Raw genomic sequence first — 20,000 nt, forward strand, 5'->3', positions numbered from 1 at the left:
CACGCACACTCACGCACACTCACACACACGCATACACACTCACGCACACGCACCTGAGCAGTACACCACTTGAAAAGGGATGCGTGTTGGCATCTCGACCGGCCGCAGCGGAGCTGATTCCTTTTAATTTGCGTGTCTTGTGTAGTGTGTTGTTTATAGCCAGCCAGCCCTGCCTGGCCTTGTATCCCTTGTGTTTTGTGCGGTGTTGTGGTGGTGGTGGTAAGTCGCCCTTGCTCAAGACTACGAATGCTTTGCCCGCTCCTGCCGGGCCTCATCAGCGACAACAGCCAGCCAAGCGAGCGACTCAAAGCAGCGTCGTCGTCCTCCTCAGAAACCCTTCTTCTTCGTCCTTGCCCACCAGTTTGTTTGTGTGCGTTGTGCTGTTGTCCAAGATTTGCACAAAGTCTTTAGTGAATTTTCCGACAGGGTGTTAGATTGACATTGAATCTTACCCGGGCCGTTTTATTTTGTTGGTCAGGGGTTTGGTTTGCCTGCACGCAAAAAATTTTTGTGTTGTGGCTTTGTTTTTGTGGCTGGAGAGAGAGAGAGAGACCATTCCAAGCACGCCACCACCCAAAACAACCTCCACCCACCCAACACCACCAACCAACCAACAAGGGTGCGGCCAGGGCCAACCCACTCCCAGGAGAAGGAAAAGACAAGTCCCTCCCTTCCTTCCCACCACGCGCGCGAGACAACAAGAGAGAGAGAGAGAGAGACAACAAGACAACAAAGAGCCACCCAGCGCTCTTGCTTTCGTGCTTTTCTTTCTGCCCCCTTTTTTTTTTTCTTTTGCCCCAAGGACTTGCTTGCTTCTCTCCACTTGTTCTCGTTGCTCTTCTCCTCTTCCTCTCCTCAGCTCAAGACCACTGCGTGGCGTGGAACGGCGGCGCAAACCATGGTGGTGGCTGTGCTTGGCATCATCTTGTTGGCACTTGTGAGTGTCAGCAGTGGTTCCACAAGCGTGGACCAGCAACCCGCTGAAGCAACCACCTTTGAGCGCCTCGATCAATCTCAGACTGGCCGTGTGACCACCTTCCACGTGCGTTCCATCCATTTTGCCCCACACGTCATATCTGTCTGTCTGTGTGTGTGTGGTGTGTGTGTGTGTGTGTGTGTGGTGTGTGTGTGTGTGTGTGTGTGTGCCCGTCTGTCTGTCTGTGTCTGCCTGTCTGTCTGTGTCTGTTTCCCTTTGCGTCTGAGTAGTGAGTGTGTGTTTTCGATGTGAGGGTTGAGCCGCTTGATCATTTTTCACACACGAATCCCTCAATCTCACAAGCTCACATGTCACGCACTGCATCTGCACTCACTCGTCTCTCACTTGGTGACATTGTCGCTGTGCAGATCCCATCGAGCGGAGTGTGGCAGAGTTTCACTGCTGGTCTCACTGGAAACCTCACTCGCCTTGATGTCCTCCTTGGCCAAGCAAAACCCGGTACGCAGCATGTGTGCGTGCGTGCGTGCGCGTTCGTTTGTGTGGTATGTGTGCGCACGCGTACTTAATTACTTACACTCACCCGCTCACGCCCCACCTGCCTCGCCTCCACCCCTTGCTCACTCAAACCTCCCGTGGTGTTCATTCTTGTATTTTGCAGGGGACACATGCAACACGTATGATGGCGATCTTGTGCTGTATGAGGGAAGCGGTCGCTTCCAGGCGCCGTTCTTCTCCCAGCACTCCCAATTGACCAGCCAACGCGTCGTGGGCTCGGAATGCCGGTGCACCAGCAAGGTACAACTAACTACCCATACATTCAGCACACAGAGAGATTTGTCAGTCGATGGCAACTCTGCAAATGGCGTGCACTTCTGGTGAAAGGAGGAGGTGCTTGACCTTGCTCTTCGCGGGGTTGCTGCGGCTGTGACGCTGTTCATCCCCCCGGGTTCATTCGTTGTTTATTTTCGCAAGTTCGCACTCTCACTAGCACTTCTCCACCCCAACCGAACACTTTCCATGGCCCATGAACCGTGATGTCCACTATGGGCAGGACTGCGTTGTGTGGCAGTCATTTGTGCTGAGCTCCGCTGTTCCTGTCGTAGCTGGAGAGCGCTACTCTTTCTTCCTTTCCCCTCCACACCGCCACCGCCGTATATCCTTCCGCGTTGGCCTGGCCGTCGCCGACCTCTACACTGCCGGCAGCAACCACTTTGCGGTGAGCTTTTGTGTGTGTGTGTGTGTGTGTGCGTGTGCGTGTGCATGTGCGTGTGTGTACGGCTGAGTCTACACGTGGCATGTTTGTTCCATGTTTGTGCGTGTTTGCGTCTTTAGTTCCCTGCTTCAGCAACGTGCACTGCGCATCAACACTCACTCGCACACGCACACACACGCACACACACGCACACACACACACACACACACACACACACACACCAACGCGTATGTTCTCTCCCCCAACTCCCAATTCAGGCACCCGGGTATGACTTTACGTTCAAGACCTATGTCAACGTGGACAGCGACGCCGTGGATCTGAGCCAGCAAGAAGACAGCACGCAGCCCACCGGCAGTCCCGAAGGATCCACAGCAGAGCCCACCGACCGCAATGCCAGCAATAGCGCAGGTAGCGCCGTGCAGACGTCGCTGCTGGTGGCGGGCCTGGTGTGTGCAGCCACCATCTTCGTGGTGCTGGTGATGGCGTTTGTGCGGCGGCAGCGTCGCCGCGGCGCGCGGGTGCTGGCACTGGGCACATTCGCACCGCGCGGCACCGGAGACAAGAACAGCCGCATGCGTGGTGGCGACGCTGCAGATGTTGACGCCGTGGTGTTTGACGATCTCTTCTACCACGATGACGATGCGGCGGCAGCAGGGACGTGGCGGCAGACGTTTGAGGCCGCACTCGACGGCCAGCCGGTACAGCGGGCGTGGGATGCCGAGTCACAGCACTTCACGACAACCGTGTCCGGCGACGCTGGCCTGTGGCAGCGCCACCCTTCACCACTGTCGCACGAGCAAACCGAGGATGGCGGGCGTGGCGAGGGTCATGGACACGGGTGTGATGCTGAGGAGGCTGCTGCTGAGGCTGAGCTGCATCGGCATATGGGTGGTGTGGGTGCACGTGCTGCGCAGATGCGGGCGCGTGGGCACCAGCATACTGTGCTGTGGCTTGAGTTCAACGAGCCGTCCGCACATGACGGCGTGATGATGCCGTCAACCACACACAGTGGCAGCGGCGGCGATCGTGGTGGTGATTGGGATAACTGGGACAGCGCTGACGTCTATGTTGATGACGCACACGCGAACGTGTCTACCACATAACGAGTGTGTGTGTGTGCTTTGTGTGTGCGTGTGTGTGCTGTGTATGCGTGCTTTGTGTTGTTTGTGTCGTCGTGTCTGTGCATGCGTGTGCTTGTTCGTTGCCTGCTGTAAACGAGTGGCTTGCTGTGGCAGGCTGGCAGGCTGGATGGCTGGCTATTGCTCAGCGTCTCAGTCTCCTTGTCAGCCTCCGACCGAGTCCAAGCTGCGTCTTCTTCTGCGTCTTCTCTTCTTCTTCTTCTTCTTACCTTTGGCTCTGTGGAGCGCGTCTTGCCGAAAACCCTGGCCTAATGGCTTCCTGTCCCTTTCCCTTCTTCTTTCCCCTCCTCTTCAGTTTCTTCCTTCTCTTCGACCTCTTCCTTGCACCATGTACAATGACCAATACAGAGAAAAGGAGAAAAGGAGAAAGGTGACACTGGCTCCCTGCCTGTTGTGTGTGTGCGTGTGGGGGAGGGGGGAGCAGAAGCAGCCAGCCCAACGTATCGGTGATATTTGGCGGAAGATGTCATTAATTTTCGGTAACCCTCCGCCAAAGCAGCAGCGGTTTGTGTCTCGCTCTCGCTTGCGTCTCGCTCACTTCTTCAACCTCCCACATACTTCACACACACACACACACACACACACACACACACACACACACACACACACACACACACACACACACACACACACACACACACACACACACACACACACACACACACACACACACACACACAACACACACAAACACACACACACACACACACACGCGGACGCAGACAAGCAAGCGTGTCGCATCCCTTTGTTGTCGGACGCAATGGCGTCAGAGCTGAAGGAAGCCAAGACATACACGCCAACAGCAGACGAGTGGCGCGACCCGCTCGTGTACATCTCCCACATCGAGCCTGAAGCAAGGCAGTATGGCATTGTGAAGATCAAACCGCCTGCTGTAAGTTCCTCAGAGCCAAGAACATGGCTCGTCTCCCGCCTCTTGCCTACCGCGTCGCCTATTCCGCCTCCTCCCACGCGCTCCCACTCACACTTCCTTCGCTTGCCGCTTCCGGCTGCTCACTCCCTTGCTACTTCTTCCCTCTTCTTCTTCTCCCTCTTCTCCATCTGTGCGCGCACAGGGATGGGCGCCGCCGTTCTGCCTCGATGACACGCGCTGCCGGTTTCAGCCACGGTACCAGGACCTGCGCGACGTCGAAGGCCTGCACCGTCTCAAAGTCACGTTCATCGGCCAGCTCGAACACTACTGGGACCTGCAAGGCATCCGGTGGCAATGTTACAGGCGCATCAAAGGCTGCTCCGTCGACCAGTTTGCGCTCCATCACGTAAGTGTGAGCAGGTGTGCCACGGCAAAGCATAAACGTTGTGCCACGCAACTCTGCGCCGCGCTCTGTGCTGTTGCTGTGCTTTAGGCTTTCTTTGCCTCATCTCATGATATGCTGGCGCTTGCCTTTTTTGCTTTGTTCATTCACAACGAATGCTGGTGTCGATGCCGCACAGGCGGTCGCTGGATTTGGCGGCTTTGACAAAGTGTGTGCCGACAGAAAGTGGCGTGAGGTTGCTGACAAGGTACTTCACCCCTACATGTATTGGGGTTATGCTCATGCGATTCATTGTCACAAAGAACAGCGTATCCTGCGTGACCATTAGGCCGCCTTTTAATTTGTGTGCAAACACTCACTCACTCCCTCACTCACTCACTCACTCACTCACTCACTCACTCACTCACACACTCACTCACACACAAACTTCCACTCACTCACACTCACTCACTCACACACTCACACACTCACTCACACACACTCACACACACACACACTCACTCACCTACACACTCACATCATGCGTCTCTCTCTCTCTCCCTGTCTGTCTTCTCTTCATCTCGGCGCACGAGCAGATTGGGTTCGCTGAGCCCAAGCACTGCAACCTGCTGAAGCGACTGTATGCCACCAGCCTGCTCCCGTTTGACCGGTTCATGGCCACCTGCGAGACGGAAGCATCGCAGGCATCAGACGGCACAGCCAGCGATAACAGCCACAACACCAGCATCGACAACGACGCACATGCGCGTGGCGACAAGCCGCCTTCGTCATCGCCATCGTCATCCGCCGTGCACGCGGGCGACCAACAGCCAAAGCGTGCGAAAATTGAGCCCGTCGTAAAGCAGGAGCCACCTGGCGCCCACACAAGCAACAATGACAAGCAGCGGCAGCAGCAGCAAGACCAAGGCGTGGTGGCCTCGCAGCAGTCGTCCACCACACTCGAGCCTGCCAACACGCAGCAGGAGGCTAATGCTGTTACCAACACCAGCAACACCAACCCAGCAAGTGTAAGCGCGGGCGCGAGCCGCCGCGCGAGCAGGGCGATCAGTCGAAGTGCATCAACGGCGCCTGGCTCTGGTGCGGAGATTGCGCTTAGTCACGGCGGGCACCGCCCCCCGCTGGGCACGGAGGACCACTCGCTCGGCGATGACATGTGCGAGGAATGCAAACACGGCGACTACGCTGAGCTCTTGCTCCTCTGCGACAAGTGCGACAAGGTACGGTGCTCTGTGTGTGTGTGTGTGTGCGTGTTGCTGTGTTGCTGTGTTACTGTGTTCTTGCTGCTGACTGCACTGCAGTCTACCACTGCGTTGCTTGACCCGTTTGCGCCGTCGTCACTCGCCTCACCAGCCCGCTCCCGCGTCCCCACCTCACCACATACGATTGCACATCACGCCACGCCGGCACCACCAGGGCTACCACACGTTCTGCCTGAACCCGCCGCTGTCAAAAGTGCCGAGCGGCGACTGGCGATGCCCGTCCTGTCTGCGCACCGAGTACAAATCCATTGAGCCAGAGCTCCTCGACAACTATGGCTTCTACCAGAGCCACACCACATACGCCCTCAAGGTCAGGCAGGCGCCCGTCAGGTGGCAAAGGACGGTGTCGCATCGGGACGTTGCTTGCTCTTGTGCGACACACACACGCACACGCACACACACACACACACACTCTCTCTCTCTCTCTCACTGACAATATGGTGCCTCCCCTGCCAACTTAAAAACACACACATCATCATCATCATCATCATCATCATCATCATCATCATCATCTTCATCATCCTCATCCTCATCATCCTCATCATCATCATCATCATCATCATGATCATGATCATCATCATCATCATCATCATCATCATCATCATCATCATCATCATCATCATCATCATCATCATTATCATCATCATCATCATCATCATCACATGTGTATACCCCTGTCTCATCAGGACTTTACGAAGCACGCCGATGAGTACGAGAACAAGGTGATGGGTGCGGTTCGATATGAGCGCACACTCCAGGGCAAGGAGGCTGCGTTTTGGGACATTGTTACAGCAAAGCAGCAAGTGGATGAGAAGCTCGCATGGGTACGAAGCGCGTGCGTGTGTGTGTGTGTGTTTGTGTCTGTGTGTCTCTGTGTCTGTGCGTGTGTGTATGTCTGTGTCTCTGTGTTTGTGTCTGTGTCGCTGAATTTGTACATGTGTCAACTGTTGCTGTTGTTTGCACAGTGCGTCAGAAAGTCCATGGTTACGCTCATCATTGCACTCATGAGCCCATTGCGCATCACTGACCGTGCCTTCATTCCCCCGTGTCATCATCACCACAGGTGGAATATGGCGCCGACTTACCTGTGCTTGAGATTGGCAGCGGATTTCCGTCAAAGCACAACCGGTTCCAGAAGCGTGACGTGGACGAGCGCTCCTACAAGTCCTACCTGCACCACCCGTGGAACCTCGTGAACCTTCCCCTCAACCGCCGCAGCCTGCCGCAGCTGCTCAACGCCAACGTCTCTGGCGTGAGCGTGCCGTGGGTGTACGCAGGCATGCTCTTCACCAGCTTCTGCTGGCACACGGAAGACCTGCACACGGCATCCATCAACTACAACCACAAGGGCGCGGTCAAGACGTGGTACGGTGTCCCCGCCGACGACCACGATGCGTTTGTCAGCGCGGCCAAGGACTATGCCGGCGCGCTGTTTGAGAACAGCCCGGATCTGCTTGAGCACCTGGTGACGCTCATTCCGCCGCAGGAGCTGACCAAGCGCGGCGTTCGTGTGTGCCGCATCCACCAGCACGCGGGCGAGTTTGTGGTGACGTTTCCAAAGGCCTTTCACGGCGGCTTCAACCAGGGCTTCAACGTCGCGGAAGCCGTCAACTTTGCAAACACGGCCTGGCTCAGTATGGGCAGGAGGTGCGGTTTTGCTGCTGATGTTTGGTTGTTGGGTTTGCTGCGGCTGTGGGTTCTAGAGTGCAGTACCTGCTCTGTCCTGGCGGCCTGCTTCTCAGCACGCGTCATTCATCTGTATTGAGGTGTTGTGTTGTGTGGTATGGTGTGCGCAATATGTTGCTCCTCTTCTTTTCCTTGATGCTGCTCTTGCGACTGTGGAAGCAACCATTGCTCTCATGTCAACTTTGATGATGTTTTCACACATTCCTTCTCCCACACACACACACACACACACACACACACACACACACACACACACACACACACACACACACACACACACACACACACACACACACACACACACACGCACGCACGCACGCACGCACACACGCACACACGCACACACGCACACACACACACACCAGGTGCCACCAGCACTACCGCAGCATCAAGCGGCGGCCCGTGTTCGCCTTTCCCGAGCTCCTGGTCACCGTCGCCAAGACAATGGCCGCATTGCACGACGACGGCAAACACGTCGATGCTCGCGACGCCGCGCGTGTGCTGGCTGAATTGGAGCTGCTGATTGCGGACGAGCGGGCCACTCTCGCCCGCGTGCAGTCCACGTTTCATGATGCGATCAAGTGTGCGCCGGAGGATCCGTCCATCGCGTCCATTCCGGACGATGACCGCGTGTGCCGCGTGTGCAACACCACTGTTTCGCTGACGTTTGTGCGATGCAAGTGTGCGCGCGCGCTCACGTGCGCGGACCACCTGCCGCTCGCATGCGAGTGCGGCGCTGATGACGTGCGTGTGGAGACGTTGTGTGCAGTGCCCACGCTGGAAGTGCTCAGACAGAAGCTGCAAGAGGCCGTGGCGCGATTTGACACGTGGCTGGCGGAGTGCAGACGGCACTTTAGCGACAGCGAGTGGTCTGAATTGGAAGCAGCACAGCAACACCAACACCAACACCAACACCAACAGCAGCAACAGCAGCAGCAAGGGGTGCGACGTGATTACTTGTGCGTACCCAGTGCTGGGCACATGCACGTTGTTGAAGGCGATTCCGTGTGCGAAGAGCATCCACTTGCCAACATGCTTCCGCTGAACGTGAACGTCCCTAATCGATCCTACCGGCGCGGACGGCCGCCAAAAGCGTCGACCACAGACGCAGCAGCAGCAAAGAACACGGCGGGAAGCGGTGATCTGCAACACGTGAAGAAGGAGAAGGAAGAAGACAACCTGCGCCGTGTCACGGACGTGGCGGTGGCAGGCTCGCAGTCCCAGCAGGAGCACGCGCATGACGACATTGCGTTTGACACAAAGGACCAAGACAACAGCAAAGCCCAGGGTGATGATGATGATGATGATGATAAGGATGATGATGATGATGATAAGGATGATGGGTGGGATGTGGACAGCAGCGCCCCACCATCGCGGATGGACACGACGCGCGATGACGATGATGCGGCAGCGGTGTGGCCCCGGTTGATTGCATCATGCAGCACGACGCTTGCACAAGCAGAGGCGTTTGTCGAGGCGTCACCATCCGCATATGAGCTGGACCCCGTCCTGCATGCGCTCCGACGCAAGATCAAGCGGACGCGCGCGCTCAAGGCCGAGTGCGGCGACCTGCTCACCCGCGCCACGTACTGCACCACCAAGCACGCGCAACGGGTGAGCCGCCCACAGCAGCCGCTGAGCTTGTGCGAGCTGGCACGGTTTGCAGAGAGGTATGCGCGTGCGTTTTCGTTCCGCGCCGCGTCGCAGCTGCAGAAATATGCAGATGACAGCGAAGCCGTGTGCCGCCAACTCCACGCTCTCCTTCACAATCACCAGCAACAGCAACAGCAGCACCAGCAGCAACAAGAAAAAGAAGTCCGCAAGAAAGTCCAGCCAGCGAGGAACACTGCAAGCAGCGGCATTGGCACCGACAGCGGTGCTGGTGGCCCGAAGGTGTTTGATGAGTTTGAGGAGAAGCTGTCGACTCTGCCTGTGCGGCCAACGTCGATTGCGACTGCGCTGGAGTCGCTCATGCGCACGTGGCAGTGGATGGCCGAGTGCCGCGCCATTGTCGCCGTCGCAAACAGCAGCAGCGGCGGCGGCAGTAGTAGCAACGCCTCTGATGCCGATGCTGCTGGAGACGCGGATAAGGAGGAGCATGGTGCGAGCGAAGAGGAAGAAGAAGGAGAGGTGCGAACGCTTGATGAAGCGCGTGAGTGTTTGAATCGTGCGGCATGTGCTGACGCAATCCCGGACGCATACAGGGCGTGCGTGAACATGGAGGCGGTGGCGTCACTCAAAGAGCAGCTGGTGGAGCTCATTGCGGAAACAGAGGCGTGGGAGCAGCATGCCGAGATTATGATGAAGGGCAAGCCCTCGATTAACGAGCTGCAGTCGGTGGCGTCGAAGCAGCCGCCGCTGGACTGCCCACAGGCGCAGCACGTGCAGCAGCTGGTGGAGGAATATGAGGGCTGGCTCGACCAGGCACAGCGGCTGCTGATGGTGGTGGCAAAGCCCGCGAGCAAGGCCAAGGGCAACAAGGGTGACGAGAACAGCAAAGGCAAAGAAGAGGGCCGTGACACGAACAACAAACAGAGCGGGCAGAGGAAGCAAGAAGGGCAACCAGCCAGCGAAGGACTCAGCAGCAACGATAGCAACAGCACCAACAAGCACCAGCAGCAAGGAGATGGACAAGACGAAAAGCCAGCCGTCACAGCATCTGCTGTCAACAACAACAACAACAACAACAACAACAACAACAACAACAACAACAACAACAACAACAACAACAACAACAACAACGATGACGAAGGTGACAACGACCAGGGCGACGATGCATTTGAGGAGGAAGAGGAGATGACAGCGGAGACGATCACGCGCGCGTGCATTCGCCCGGGCGCCCAATACAAGGACGTGCTTCGGTTGATTGACGTCGGGCAGCGGCTGCCGCTTGATGTGCGGCGTGAGGTGCGCACGATTGAGAGTCTTCTTGAGCCGACGCGGCGGTGGATGCAGAGTGTGGAGCGCGCGTTCCTGCAAACGCGGGGGCGATCGCAGCAGTCGAAACGGCCACTGTCAGCGCGAAGGCAGAGCGGAAGCCGGCGGCGACGTGACAGGCGGCAGCAACAGCAGCAGCAGCAGCAGCAACAACAACAACAACAGCAGCAGCAACAGCAGCAGCAGCAGTTATTGCCGATGTACACGCTGCGCAAGGTGTTGTCGCACGGGCTTCGTGTTCCTGATGTGAGCGGGATGCAGGCGATCCGGAACAAGAACGACGCGGCTGAGAACGACCCGGACGCAACGTTCTGCCTGTGCGAGGAGGACGATGGTGGCAGCATGGTGCAGTGTGCGTGCTGCCTCGATTGGTACCACCACCGCTGCGTCAACTACAAGCCACCTGTGCGCCCGTCGCGGTACATCTGTCCGCGCTGTGCGTACGGCCGTCGCCCGAGCGTGGAAGCGCTGCTGTCGCTGGCGGAGACCGGCAAGGCCACCAAGCTGAGCACGCCCGAGCTCAATGACATACTTCGTTTGAAGGACAAGTATGCGACCTGGCTGCGACAGGTTGCGCGGCTGTGGCGGTGTCCGCGCGGAACTGTTGCGGACTGCGTGCACGACGCCGTTCGTCTCGCCATCATCGGCGACCTCATGGAGATTGACACAGGTGTGTGTGTGTGTGTGTGTGTGTGTGTGTGTGTGTGTGTGTGTGTGTGTGTGTGTGTGTGGGTGTGTGGGTGTGTGGGTGTGTGGGTGTGGGTGTGGGTGTGTATGTGTGGGTGTATGTGGGTGTGTCTGTCTGTCTGTCTGTCTGTCTGTCTGTCTGTCTGTCTGTCTGTCTGTCTGTCTGTCTGTCTGTCTGTCTGTCTGTCTGTCTGTCTGTCTGTTTTTGGGGAGTGGGAGTTGTCGGTTTGGATGGGCTGGTGTTTGATGTTGGAAATGGGCTGCGTACGTTATTGACGTGGTTGCATTGGCAGAGGGAACGGGTAACGGTGTACAGATTTGTTGAAACTGCGCGCATTTGTTACTTTGTACCACTGGTATCCTCTCACAGCGTTGTCATGGTTCATGTTTATGGCTTTTCTCCCAGGCGACATTGTTGATGCGCTGTGCGTGCGAGTTGGCCTGCAAGAACCAGAGGAGCAGCAACAAGAACACGATGAAGATGGCGCTGAGCCCGACGCAAAGAAGGCCAAGCAAACCAGTAGTGCCAACGACGATGGCGACGATGGCGACGATGATGACGACGAAGATGAAGTGGGTAAATCATGTTGTGCTTAATGCGTGTGTGTGTATGTGCATGTGCGTGCGTGTGTGTGCATGTGCGTGCGTGTGTGCTTGCGGGAATGTGCATGTGCGTGCGTGTGTTTACTTGCGTCGACAAGTGCGTGACCCGTCCATTCTGCACCACTGCTGTCCTCACGTTGTGGTTGCTTGTTGTGTTGTGTAGCGCTTCTGCTTCTGCCAGCAGCCGCACGATGACCGACCCATGATCATGTGTGACTCGTGCGAAACCTGGTGCGTATCCTGACCCGCTCTGTCGCGCCATTGATTGCTCATACTTGTACCTTGCCTTCAGCTGTGCACCCGCACACTCACTCATACACACTCACACACTCACTCACTCACTCACTCGCACTATCGCTCACCCGCACACTCACTCATACACACTCACGCACTCACTCATTCACTCACACTCTCGCTCACTTACACTCACTCATACACACTCACACACTCACTCACTCACTCGCACTATCGCTCACTTACACACGCACACTCACTCGCTTACACACACTCACTCACTCACTCACTCACTCACTCACTCACTCCACCAGGTACCACTGCGGATGTCTTGCGCTGACAAACGAGGAAGCTGAGCGGCTTCACGAGTACAAGTGCCCCGCGTGCGAGGAAGAGGAAGAAGAACGGTTGTTTCGCACCCCTAACCGCAACAGTGGCGCTGCTACAGCAACCGGCACCACCACAACCACCGCTGGTGCAAGCAGCAATAGCACCAACAGCAGCCAGGCGGGCGGCAGTGGCGGCAGAACGAGAGGCGCTGGTGAGCCCGGCAGTGGCAGCAAGCCGTCGCCCATGACGCAGGTGCTCATTGACGAGATTTCGCGCGACGGGTGCTCGCCGCACCCAAGCCCGCGGCACCACCGCAGCAGCAACAACGGCAACAGCAACACAGCTGCCACGGCGACTGGCGGTGGTGTGACGGTGCAGCAGGTGGGCCCTGGTGTATTCCTGCGCATGAACACGCCGCCCTGTGACATGATGCCTGGCGACAGCAGCAGCAGCAACAACACCAGTCTCAACGGCTATGGTGGCGCATGTGCAAAGCAGCGGGCCATCTCCCCTGTGCCCTTGATGATGGGCAGCATGACGCCACCACCGCCAGCGTTGTCCCTGACAGGTAGTGCCAACACGTCCGCAGCACAGCCAGCACCGAAAGCAACGGCGTCAAGTGCAGCACAGCAGCAGCAGAACGACCTTGCGTGGGTTTCGGCAAACCAGGATGCGCTCGATGCCCTGCTGCGCGCCGCCAGCCCACACCCGCCGCAACAGCAGCAGCAACAGCAGCAGCAGCAGTTGTAGAAGTGATGTGAGTTGAATGTGTGTGTGTGTGTGCGGTTTGGTATTGCGCGTGCATGCTGCTGGTGTGTGCTCGTGTGTCTGCCCGTGTACTTGTTGGTTTTGGTTTGCTTTCTGGACTGGTGTTTGTGGTGGTATTTCTGGCGCTAAGCGTATGTATGTAAAGTATTTGAGCTGATGAAACACGTCTACAAACGATGATGACAAGCGCACATGAACACGACGCATGAGCACGGTTGCTCGGTAGTTTGGCCAATTCGCATCACTCGCTGTGTACAAGACAAAGTTCAGGTGGGGGGGGGGAAGCAGGAAAGGGCAAGAGGAAAGTGGGAGGCAGCACATTCGTCAATGAAGCAGTAAGCAAGCAGGCCAACAGGCCAACAGGCCAACAGGCAGGCAGGCAGGCAGGCAGGCAGGCAGGCAGGCAGGCCACGGCACCATGCATGGATACGGTTGCAAACACACGAAGGGTCTTGTTCCATCACACGACACGTTGTGAAATGACGTGTGTGGTGCACAGACCAAGCCACAAATGCAAACACACACAGGTACATGGGCTGGTGCTACAACCGCCACACTGACACACCCATCGTCAGTGGCTTCACTACAGTTAACAGACACACGAGCAAGTCATTCAAACGCAAAAGAAATGGTATGCGTCGCAAACCAAACAAGTGTGGGCACACATACACGCGCATATGAGAGGACGACGCTGTGCACAAACACCGACGACACACGGAAGAGAAGGTACACACACACGCGCGCGCGCAGATGATAACAAGACTGTCATGCACATGCAGTCGCTCGCATTATGACACACACGCACACATGAATAAACAAACAAACAAACAAACAAACAAACAAACAAACAAACGCACATACACACACACACACACGCACACGCACACACGCACGCACACACGCACGCACACGCACACACGCACACAAACACATTACAGCCCGTCCGTGTTGTGTGACATGACATGTCACCAGTCTGTTACGTTGTCGTCTCTGAAGATGATTTGGCTGATGCGAGTTGGAATCATGTACAAGTACTGCAGGAAGGAGATGACCCAGCCCATGTTTTTGCTTGCGGGGGTTACGTGCTTCTTGGCCGATGTCTCCACAAACTCAACCATGTCCACGCAGTCCGCGGCGCGGAAGGGGCGCGCGTCAAAGGTGTAGTTGACAGCCTGCGCAATGGCACGCTTGGCCGATGCGGCGTGCTCGTAGTTGACGAGGAACCCGTTGACGCCGTGACGGACCTGACTGCGGAAGCCGTTGCCGTCTTGCACGACAACCGGCGTGTGGCACAGGAGGGACTCGTGCACGGTCATGCCATATGTTTCAAAGTCGGACGCGGAGACGGTGACGTCTGCGGCCTTGTAGTAGAGGCGCAGGTCGTGCTGGCTCAGCATCTCCGCCACGACCACGATGCGGTTGTCCTGGGCCTGCCGCTGCATAAACTCCTCGCGCAGGCTGCCATCGCCGACAAGCGCAAGCACAAAGCCGTCGGGGATGCAGTCGAAGAGGAGGCTGATGCGCTTCTCTGGCGCGAAGCGGCCTGCGAACAGCATCACCTTTGTGTCGGCGGGGTGGCCCTTGATGAGGCGCTCCCGCACGGCAGCGACGGCGGCTGGCTCATCGTGCTCCTTGAAGACGTCGGCCTTGAAGCCTTGGTCAATGTAGCCGGAGATGCGGAAGCCGCGCTTGCGGAGCATGCACATGTAGTCGTGGCTGGTGGTGAGGATGTGGGTGAAGGCTGATCCGTAGCTGCGCAGGAAGAAGGTGCTGGCGGCGTCGTAAAACTGGAAGAGAAACGCGTTGAGCACGTGCTTGCCAATGGCCATGAAGTTGGTGTGGATGACCCATATGCTTGGCACGCCCAGGCGCCAGCACTCGAGGCCGATGCAGGCGACTAGCGCGCTGTCTGGGCACACCACGACGTCGGAGCGCTTGATGGCCTCGCGGATGATGTCCATGTTCTTGAGGCTGACCTTGATCATCCGGAAGCCCGGGTGGGGGCGGAAGAACGCATGTTCCAAGGACCCGTTCCACGAGGAGAGGACCTCCACCTCGTGGCCGCGGGCCTTGAGCTTCTCTGTCAGTACCTTGTACGTGATGGCCACGCCGCCGCCAACGTGCATGGCCTCACTCGACACAGGCGCAATCACAAGCACCCGCATGCTGCCGTCGCTTTGAGATGGTGGTGGGTGTGAGGTGGAGGGAAGGGAGTGCGTGCTGCACAGCAGGCGTTGTTGTGTGGTGCCTGTGCTGCTGTAGTTGTGTGTGACAACTTGTGTGGGGTGTGGGAAGGGAGAGGAAGAAGGTGCGTGCTGCACAGCGAGTCTTGTTGTGTGTGTGCACGAACAGCACAACAGTTGTTCCTCCTGTCTATTTCGTGCAATTGCATCAAAAACCACTTGTGTGGTCATGTGTGTGTGTGTGTGTGTGTGTGTGTGTGTGTGTGTGTGTGTGTGTGTGTGTGTGTGTGTGTGTGTGTGTGTGTGTGTGTGTGTGTGTGTGTGTGTGTGTGTGTGTGTCTCGAGCTATGGTGGTTGACGTGCTCAAGACACGCACGCACACGCATACTCGCACACGCGCGCACACATGCACACACACTCGCACACGCGCGCACACATGCACACACACTCGCACACACGCACACTTATGCACAGTCTCAGTCCTGTATTTGTCATACACACTACGTGCAAACGAGCGAGCAACAAGCGAACGAGCAAACACGCCTAGAAGCCGCTATCTTGGCCCAGGTATTCAGACACATCATCAAAGGACACGACGCATGTCTCGTTGTCCTCGTCCTCAAACTGCACGACAACTTGCTCCTTCTTGCGAATGCGCTGTAAACATCATCCACGCATGAACGTGCAGGTGTGTGTGAGTGAGTCAGTCGGCGCATGGTGGAGGAAGTGGGGTTGCATGAGGTGCGAGATGCGTCTCAAAGAAGGCCACGACAACCACTCGGAATTTGTCACATAACACGAATAAACAACAACAACAACAACAACTTAAACAACTTAAACAACTTATACAACAACTTAAACAGCAACACGACATGAACGCACGCAAAGACACGTGCACATGCATAACACACCTCCAACATTCTGCCGACTTCGCCGCGGTGGTTACCGCGAACGCAGAGCACGCGCGCATTTGGCTGCTTGGGCACAATTGTCTCCAAGTCGCGCTGTCGCAGGCCTGGATGGTGTCGAAGAGTCGCGTGTGCATGTGTGCGTGTGTGCATGTATGTGTGCATGTATGCATATGTGCATCGGCGTGTGAGTTTGACCATCAAATGCAAATGGGTATCTCAATGTGGATGCGTATGTGCACTGCACAAGGGGCGCTGGCGGCAGCGAAACACGGCACCTCATCCATATACAATAAACACAAACATCCAAGTGCGCATAAAACCACACATACGGGGGAGAGAACGCGCAGGTGCATTTACCTTCAAGCATGGAGCCTTCGTCGGTGATGCACGTGATCTCATCCACAGACATGACATCCATCACCCGCACCTGTAAACAGATGGCGTGACAAGCAAGACAACGACGTGGATGGGTAGGCGTATATACCATGTTGTGCGATGTGACGTGATGCGATGTGATGTGATGCGATTTGATGAGACGAGTTGATATGTGAGCTGGTGCCAGCGTCAGGCACATGCGTGTTCGCACAAAAAATAGTACACACGCACGCACACACACGCACACACACGCACACACACACACACACACACGCACACACCTTGCGGTTGTAGTGCTTGCCGCGTGCAAACGTTTCGCTGATGATGCGAACACGAATATCGGGACACACCCATATCTGTCGTTACGTTGCCGAGCATTGGTGATGAACCAGCAAAGTCGATGAGTCAAACGCATTGAGGAACGCCCACGAGCACAAAAGCTTCCGCACGCAACGTATTTGTTAAACAAACACGTGTGTCAGCACACACAAACACACATGTTCACACACAAACGCACATACTCACACTATTCCCGCTCTTCAACCCCCCCCCCCTCCACACACACATACACAACGACGCACCGCTGGCTGCCGCTTGGATGAGGTTGAGCGCTTGGGGCGCTTGGAGATGTGCGCACTACCGTGTCCACGATGCCGGCCATCACCACGGTAATCATCATCGTCATCATCACCAAGCACAACTGCTGCTGCTCTGTGGCGTCTTTTGCGACTGGCATCATCCGCGCCACCGTCACGACCGCGCTCGCCTTCTCCTGCGGCTCTCCTTCGGCTGCTGCTGCTGCTGCTGCTGCTGCTTGCACCACGATCTCTAACGTCTGTATCATCCCTTGGTCTCCTGTCATCAGCATCACGGGTATCATGGGACGACGACGAAGAGTCATCGTCATCATCATCACTGTCGCCACCACCCCGCCTCTCTTTCTTCTTGTGTTTCTTGCCCTTCTTGCCCTTCTTGCTCTTCTTCTCCTTCTTCTTCTTCCTGCTACCACCTCGTGTCGCATCATCCTCAGGCGATTGCTCGCGCCCGCTTCTTCTCATATCCGCACTCACATCCATGTCGCCGCCACCACCATCACGTCGCCTCCTCGACCGGCCGGCATCATCACCGCCATCGTCGTCGCCATCATCCCTGTGTCCACTGCCACGACCCCGGTCGAGTTGCCTCGACTCCCTGCCACCATCACCACGATCACGATCACCATCACCACGATCACCATCGCGACGGCTGTGCCTGCGCTCTTGCTCTTGCTTGGCGAGGACGGCATCGACGCCCCCCGATCGCAGCAGCGCCACGCGGGCCTTGTAGTCTGTGGAGGCAACGGGCCGCACACGCCGCTCGTCCACCGTTATCACGGCCCCGCTCAGCGCCAGGCGCACGTCAACTTGCAGGTTATGCAGCCGCGTGATGGTTCCTGCGTGGCCCTCGTGTGCACCGCTGACAACGAACACGTATGCGCCGCGCTGCATGCGCACAACTTCTTCCTCATACACCTGCTCGGACGCCCGCTTGATGTTGCGCGCCCGGCCGTCTGCGCCAATCTTGGCCGACACCTGCGACACGGAGGTGCGCTTCTCCCCCGGCTTGATGTACTTCTTGGCCATGTGCTTGTAGTCTGGTTTGAGCTCAAGATCGCGCGTGGCGCCGAGGCCGAGCCGGTTCATGCGCGGCACATACTCGATGGGCTCAATCAGGCCCTGGAAGGTCCCGCCAATGGCCTCCCCTTCCTTCCACCCCATACCGCGCAGCATGGCTGCGCCAAACGCGTCCACAGGCACGCGGTCGTAGTCGTCGAGCTTGGACTCGTCTGGCCGCTGCGCCACATCCATCTTGAACTTCTCGTCGTCCGTTTGCGCCTGCTCCGTGCCCGGCGCCCGGTTGCGCATGAGCAGCGGGATGGCGTCAATCTCTTCCTTTTGGACGTCCTCCTTTGACGACAGGATGGCCTCGATGGCTCGCTGCTCCAACGTTTTCTTCTTGCTCGCAGCAGCAGCAACAGCAGCAGCAGCATCGGCTGTGCTCCCAGACAGTGCCGCGCCCGACTCCTGCTGCTTCTGCTTGCCAAGGGCAGCACGCAGCTTCTCCTCCGCCGTCATGTGCTTCTCCTTTTCCTTTTCGTTCTGCTTTGCGCGCTCCGCTTCCTCTGCCGCTGCCTTCTCCGCTGCGGTAGGGTCCTGCCACGCGTTGACCTTCTGCAGCGGGATGACAAGGTCCACCTTCTGCGACTTTCTCACTTCTTCCAGCGGCCGCGCATCATCAAAGGATGAGAGGAACTGCACGCTCCCAGCAGTGCCTGAAGCATCGTCATCATCATAGTCATCGCCATCGTCGTCGTCGTCCTTATCATCGCGACGACTGCTTCCGTGTTTTCTACTCGTCCTTCGTGAGGATGACGATGACAACGACGATGGCTTCGTCTTTCCACCACCGAGTGCAAATGAGATGGGCTTCTTGCTGCGGTTGCTGCTACTGCCACTACTGCTGCTGCCGTTGCTGCCGTTGCTGCCACTTTTGACGCCACCGAGGCTAAAGGAGATTCCTCTGCTCCCTTTCTGTTCCCGTTGTTGTTCCTGCTGTTCCTGCTGTCGCTGCTGCTGTTGTGACGGTCTTTGGTCCTGCCCAGCAGCACCACCATCGCCCCGATCGCCGCCGCTGCCACCCACCATGCTGCTTCGCTTGTCTTTCCTCTTCTTGCTTGTGTCGGGTTCTTGTGTATCGTTCGCTGTGGCTGGTGTGTAAATGAGCATTGAATCAGTTGCAGAACAAACAAAAATAGCCGTCAGTTTTTCTCCTATGTTGTTCGTGGCAACGGCAACTAACGCAAGCGAGCGAGGCAAGCGAAGCACAAGGGGGCAAACAGCAGGGGCGATCACCAACCACACCAAACCCACTGCTGTTCTTGTGCGCGAGGCCCCTCCTCTCTCGTTGGCAAACAAACAAACCCGGCACTCGTACGCTGTCAGAGCTGCTGCTTCACACACGTGCGCACCGGCCGCCGACGCTTGCAGAGAGGTGTGCACTGCCACCACTGCCACCACCACCAAACAACAACAGCAACAGCAACAGCAGCAGGCCTTGCGTCGGGTGTATTTTGCGTGCAATTTGCGGAGTGGCGTACCCAACCGTTGCCTGTCCCGTTCGCGCCCTCGACCGCTGTCCACCCTGCCTGACAACCAGCACAAACTGAGCGAGCATCGCATCAGGTGGGAAGGAAGAAAGAAGGCGAGACTGAAGCCCCGTGTGCAATGGTGGTGTTGTGCATGCATGGTTGTTGTTTTTCCTTTGCGCAGACCGCTACTTTTCCTTGCGTCTCCGTTGCTTTCCCTCGTCTTCTTCTTATTATTCTTCTTCTTCTTGTTCTTCTTCTGTTGCTCTTGCTTCTTCTGCAATCATCGTCTTGTTGTGCGAGCTCGGCCAGCAAGCAACGCAAAGAGCAAGCGTCGCAT

The 20,000-nt window shown here is 57.0% G+C and overlaps 6 protein-coding genes across 6 annotated transcripts in view; 3 read left to right on the forward strand and 3 right to left on the reverse strand.

Annotated features, from left to right (window-relative positions):
* Positions 1–93, reverse strand: part of PTSG_04933 (uncharacterized protein) — a gene marked incomplete at both ends in the record, with an annotated part of 5,530 nt that extends 5,437 nt beyond the window's left edge. Inside the window, one exon of the mRNA XM_004994192.1 lies at positions 54–93. Coding sequence (XP_004994249.1) covers positions 54–93 — 40 coding nt within the window. The remainder of the gene's footprint in view (positions 1–53) is intronic.
* Positions 94–542: 449 nt separating this feature from the next.
* On the forward strand, positions 543–3,649 carry PTSG_04934 (uncharacterized protein). Its single transcript, XM_004994193.1, has 5 exons — positions 543–1,042; positions 1,345–1,435; positions 1,596–1,732; positions 1,989–2,153; positions 2,408–3,649. The coding sequence occupies exons 1-5, from the start codon at positions 899–901 to the stop codon at positions 3,251–3,253; spliced, it is 1,383 nt and encodes a 460-aa protein (XP_004994250.1). The 5' UTR covers positions 543–898; the 3' UTR covers positions 3,254–3,649.
* A 125-nt stretch (positions 3,650–3,774) lies between these two features.
* PTSG_04935 (uncharacterized protein) lies at positions 3,775–13,269 on the forward strand. The gene is made up of 12 exons (XM_004994194.1): positions 3,775–3,793; positions 4,012–4,181; positions 4,363–4,566; positions 4,742–4,810; positions 5,139–5,780; positions 5,977–6,132; positions 6,509–6,646; positions 6,886–7,469; positions 7,874–11,115; positions 11,539–11,705; positions 11,899–11,966; positions 12,284–13,269. The coding sequence occupies exons 2-12, from the start codon at positions 4,050–4,052 to the stop codon at positions 13,047–13,049; spliced, it is 6,168 nt and encodes a 2,055-aa protein (XP_004994251.1). The 5' UTR covers positions 3,775–3,793; positions 4,012–4,049; the 3' UTR covers positions 13,050–13,269.
* A 179-nt stretch (positions 13,270–13,448) lies between these two features.
* PTSG_04936 (uncharacterized protein) lies at positions 13,449–15,433 on the reverse strand. Its single transcript, XM_004994195.1, has one exon. It carries the CDS (start codon positions 15,230–15,232, stop codon positions 14,033–14,035), a length of 1,200 nt encoding a protein of 399 aa, XP_004994252.1. The 5' UTR covers positions 15,233–15,433; the 3' UTR covers positions 13,449–14,032.
* A 360-nt stretch (positions 15,434–15,793) lies between these two features.
* Positions 15,794–19,220, reverse strand: PTSG_04937 (uncharacterized protein; the record flags this gene model as incomplete). Its single annotated transcript, XM_004994196.1, has 5 exons — positions 15,794–15,907; positions 16,162–16,265; positions 16,519–16,588; positions 16,818–16,892; positions 17,118–19,220. The coding sequence occupies 5 exons, from the start codon at positions 19,218–19,220 to the stop codon at positions 15,794–15,796; spliced, it is 2,466 nt and encodes an 821-aa protein (XP_004994253.1).
* Positions 19,221–19,336: 116 nt separating this feature from the next.
* Positions 19,337–20,000, forward strand: part of PTSG_12227 (uncharacterized protein) — a 7,589-nt gene continuing 6,925 nt past the window's right edge. Inside the window, exon 1 of the mRNA XM_004994197.1 lies at positions 19,337–19,757. The gene's annotated coding sequence lies outside the window, so the exon portion shown is untranslated. The remainder of the gene's footprint in view (positions 19,758–20,000) is intronic.

Source organism: Salpingoeca rosetta, assembly GCF_000188695.1.
Source record: "Salpingoeca rosetta unplaced genomic scaffold supercont1.11, whole genome shotgun sequence".
Taxonomy (NCBI): Eukaryota; class Choanoflagellata; order Craspedida; family Salpingoecidae; genus Salpingoeca; species Salpingoeca rosetta.

Coding starts and splice junctions, on each gene's coding strand:
- PTSG_04934 (XM_004994193.1), top strand. CDS start 899: ATGGTGGTGGCTGTGCTTGGCATCATCTTGTTGGCACTTGTGAGTGTC. Junction 1,043..1,344: donor GCCGTGTGACCACCTTCCAC/GTGCGTTCCATC, acceptor GTCGCTGTGCAG/ATCCCATCGAGCGGAGTGTG. Junction 1,436..1,595: donor CCTTGGCCAAGCAAAACCCG/GTACGCAGCATG, acceptor TGTATTTTGCAG/GGGACACATGCAACACGTAT.
- PTSG_04935 (XM_004994194.1), top strand. CDS start 4,050: ATGGCGTCAGAGCTGAAGGAAGCCAAGACATACACGCCAACAGCAGAC. Junction 4,567..4,741: donor ACCAGTTTGCGCTCCATCAC/GTAAGTGTGAGC, acceptor GATGCCGCACAG/GCGGTCGCTGGATTTGGCGG. Junction 4,811..5,138: donor GGCGTGAGGTTGCTGACAAG/GTACTTCACCCC, acceptor GCGCACGAGCAG/ATTGGGTTCGCTGAGCCCAA.
- PTSG_04936 (XM_004994195.1), bottom strand. CDS start 15,232: ATGCGGGTGCTTGTGATTGCGCCTGTGTCGAGTGAGGCCATGCACGTT.